Below are 3878 nucleotides of genomic sequence, written 5' to 3'. Positions count from 1 at the left end.
TATATATATATATATATGTCAGTGACAAACATTCGTGAACAGCAAATGCCAAAGGATTAATGAACCCCCAACAAGCAAATTAAGTCAAATGCGTAATATACGGAAGGTGCTTCAGCTGAATCAGCTCTCGCAATCAGCGGCAGAAATCTATCAACAATTAGGTGAACCAGCGAAACGAAATCTTCTGCTTACTTAATGCAAATGAACTTACAGATGATCAATATGATTGATGCTCAGAAGGTGTGATACCCGGCACCTTGGGCTTAAGATATACGGTGCTGTGCACTAGCCCGTCTCGAAGTGCAAATCCAGGAAACACAGTAAACTGCACGATACCATGGAAAGAATTCTGATAATCCGGCTTTTGATCGTCCAGCGGATTCATATATTTGATGTCTAATTGGATCCCAGACTGGACGTAAAATATGGTGGCGGGTTTCTCGAACGCAAAAGCCAGCTTATGCGCCATCCAGACTGTCTTCATGCTTTGCACGAAAATTTGAGAGAGCTTGGACGGCCACCTATGTGCCCATCGTATTCTTTTCTGCACTGCTTCCAGCTTCCTGCTGCAGAAACGTTGAAAGTCTGCGTTGAAATCGCAGGACGCCGCGTCCATTAGTTGTTCTGTCGAATGCGATTCTAAAATATAATATTCGTGCAGAAAAGCTAGTCGGCGAAGCCGGGCATTTGGGTACGATCGATGTGGGCGAGCGCCGTAGGATTGTGTCTCGAATCGTCGGAGGACTGTCTCGTTAATGCAAGCTTGAAGACCATACTTGAAATGACTAGGCGAAGCGAACTTGACGTCGGCCATGAGGGGCTTCAGCATGTCTGCGACAACTTCCAACTTTCCAGCAGTTGTACCTTGACCAGACCTTTCCATAAGCTTTATCTTTGCCTTTATCAAGCTCCTGCTAAATCTTTGAAGACAAAAATGAGCTCTGTCCACGGCCAAGTTGAATTGAGAAACTGAAAGAACACTGAGCTCTTCGCTTAATTCAACGAAAGTCTCAGGATATCCTGGAAGATGAGAGGAAAAGCTCTGTTCGATCGCCATGGAACCCAGGAACGACATCGCATGCATGGAATTCGCGAGCTGATCAGGCTCCGGATAAGAAAACGATGCGCTTTCATACGGCACATGTGAATCGACGGGAATTGCAGCGGAATATAGAAGGCACTCAGTGCTGGTTGCCCCGTTGGCCTTGATACCATAGAAGCCATCGGTAATCTGTTCTCTTGCGATTTCCACTTTTGGGCACACTCTAGGGAGTTTACCTTGCCCCGAATTTGCGATTTCCTTACCGCGGGAGATCCCGAGCCTGTTAAATTCTTTTTCCACTGCAATATATAGATCCCAATTCCGCGGAGATGTGCTGCGATGCTTACCTGATGCTCGTGTAGGTACCGGACTAATTAGGGCTAGCGGAAGCTCAACATCCTTACTCGACTCATGACTGCTAGACTGAGCAGGCTGATGAGGAGACTTTGACAATGCGCTTGGAGCGTCACTTGCTATCGCCTGAAATGGTGCATCCGAAACCTCTGCAAGGTCAAACGCATCTTCCTTCTGGCTGCAGCCTGCATCAGCTTGGAACGGTATCCTCCAGCTGGGTTGCGGGGAGACGGATCTTGAAGTCCAGGAGGTGGGTCGTCCTGCGGATGTGGGGAGGCCTCGAGCGGGTGCCAAGTCGGTGGGAAAGTTTTTGAACAAGGGCCAGATTTTGCTAATGCGGCCCTTGCTGTGGGGGCGGGAATCCTCACAGTAGCGCAGGGAGCAACCACAGGCGGTGGTTTCGACAAGGGGGAGGGGGGAGGGAGGGCGACGCTGCGGGGGCATGATGGAGCGGAGGGCGAAGGAAGAGAGAAAGGAGGGATAAGGGAGAAGCTGTGGGGGGGGGGTGCACTGTGGGTGATAGTGTGGTGCATGGGAGTGAGAGAGGTGAGTGAGGACGTGAGGCGACGGATTGGAACACAAACTCGAAGGGAAATTGTTGTGGGAGTTTGAGCTTTGGTTCTCACACGTTACACGTGAATTAGAAACAACGCAACCTATAAAGAAATACAGCGCGCTCTTTCCCCATGCACGCTGCCTTTCCTCGTCTAACCTCGTCTGATGAACGATGATTCTCTTTCGCTAGCTTTTTGCTCACCTGCACAGTGCAGATCCCCCGCACATCGCTTCAATTTTACAATTACTACCCTGCCAAACTCCAACCTATCGCTTCATTATTGCAGCTTATCGCTGCAATTGTAGAACTTATTGCCATGCCAAATTCCAACTTCCTACCCCTCCCCCGTCTATTCTGCTGAGTCGTGACACCTCGCCTTCTCCCGAGTTCCCAACTTCCCATACAAAACCGGCCCACAACATCGATCTCCCCTCCGGAGTCCGCGTCCACATCTTACTTCGCTATCAAGCGGCTATGACAATGTGTGTGCATGGGCAGGCATGTGTGCATGTGTGTGTGTGTGAGAGACAGTGAGAGAGCGCGCGAGAGAGAGAGAGATAGATTGGGTGCATGTGTGTCAAAGATTGAGACCCGTCAACAATGCTGTCTATCAGATGCTATCGGATTTAGGAACGCATGGCTATCTGAAGTTCGCCGGACCTTATCCGAGTTACGGGCACATGATCGTCCAACAATTCTCCGTTTGTGAAGAGCTAGAGCAGCTTATTGTAATGCGGGAATGGAGCTTTCCACTCGTTATTGGTTGATTGCCTACCCTTACTTGCTTGTGCACTCAAATTGAAATTGTCAAGCACAGAATAGCTTTTCATTTCTATTCGTTTTAGGATTATTCATGCCACTCAATTGCTACAGACTATTGGAACAACATAAAGTGGGACTCATGTGCCCAAGGTGAGAGAGAGAGAGAGAGAGAGAGAGGATTCCTTTAGTTTATGTTCCCATTCCTCTCCACCACGAAGGCATTCTAAGGGCATTCTCTCCACCACCCGGTTCTTTATGGCACCACTCATGTCGCATGCTTCGTTTTATGGTCTCTTATGGCTCTAATACAAGTTTTCATTTCCTTACCCTACTACTATTCCCAATGCTTTCCATGTATAATACATTATTATTTTAATTTTTTTTGAATTGGTTTCAAAACTAATGTGAAAATATACGTTGCTATTTAAGGAATTCTTTTTTTTTTAACTATTTATTTTTCTTTTCTTTTCATTGCTTTCAATAGAACATAAAAACCCAGATGAAGAATGACAATGTGTGCATGCAAATTTTTTTGAAAGTTGTAACTAAATTATCATCCTAGTGAACTGTTGTCATGCAAGGGAGGGAGGCCATGCAAATGGTTAGTTCAATGTATGTGTATGTGTGTGTGTGTGTGTGAGAGAGAGAGAGAGAGAGAGAGTTGGATGTACTGACGAATTATTATCATGCAAGGGAGGGAGGTTATGCAAACGATTAGTTCAATGTGTGTGTGTGTGTCATGTGTGTGTCTACGAGAGAGAGAGAGAGAGAGAGAGAGAGAGAGAGTTGGATGTACTGACGAACTGTTTTCATGCAGGGGAGGGATGTCATGCAAATGGTTAGCTCAATGTGTGTGTGTGTGTGTGTGTGTGTGTGTGTGTGAGAGAGAGAGAGAGAGAGGGAGGGAGAGAGGGATGATGAGCAAATTGCACACACTCCTAGTGCTAGTTGCAACCTGAACTTGAAGTTGTGAATTACCATGAATTTGTGAGCTACAAAGACATTTGGTACCTTGTAGACACTAGTTAGCTACCAGTTGTAGTGATGTTGACCTTGCCTTGTTCTGACACTTGCAAGCAAGTTCTTCAATCTTAGAGTTTGTTATTTGGGTTTAATAGTGGTGAAATAAGAGTGCTTTGAAGAGGTTTTGATATAAGATACCAG

At 46.4% G+C, this 3878-nt stretch overlaps 1 protein-coding gene across 1 annotated transcript; it reads right to left on the bottom strand.

Annotated features, from left to right (window-relative positions):
• Positions 1–217: 217 nt before the first annotated feature.
• LOC147889015 (uncharacterized) lies at positions 218–1840 on the bottom strand. The gene has a single exon (XM_087392400.1). The coding sequence runs from the start codon at positions 1838–1840 to the stop codon at positions 218–220; it is 1623 nt and encodes a 540-aa protein (XP_087248526.1).
• Positions 1841–3878: the final 2038 nt, after the last annotated feature.

The sequence above is a fragment of the Dipteris shenzhenensis genome, chromosome 21 (assembly GCF_047967505.1).
Source record: "Dipteris shenzhenensis isolate YYH24624 ecotype China chromosome 21, Dip_SZ_1.0, whole genome shotgun sequence".
NCBI lineage: Eukaryota > Viridiplantae > Streptophyta > Polypodiopsida > Gleicheniales > Dipteridaceae > Dipteris > Dipteris shenzhenensis.
This window is presented reverse-complemented; position numbering and strand designations above follow the sequence as displayed.

Bases quoted from the DNA above. Each gene is read 5' to 3' on its own strand.
- LOC147889015 (XM_087392400.1), bottom strand. From the start codon at position 1,840: ATGCCCCCGCAGCGTCGCCCTCCCTCCCCCCTCCCCCTTGTCGAAACC.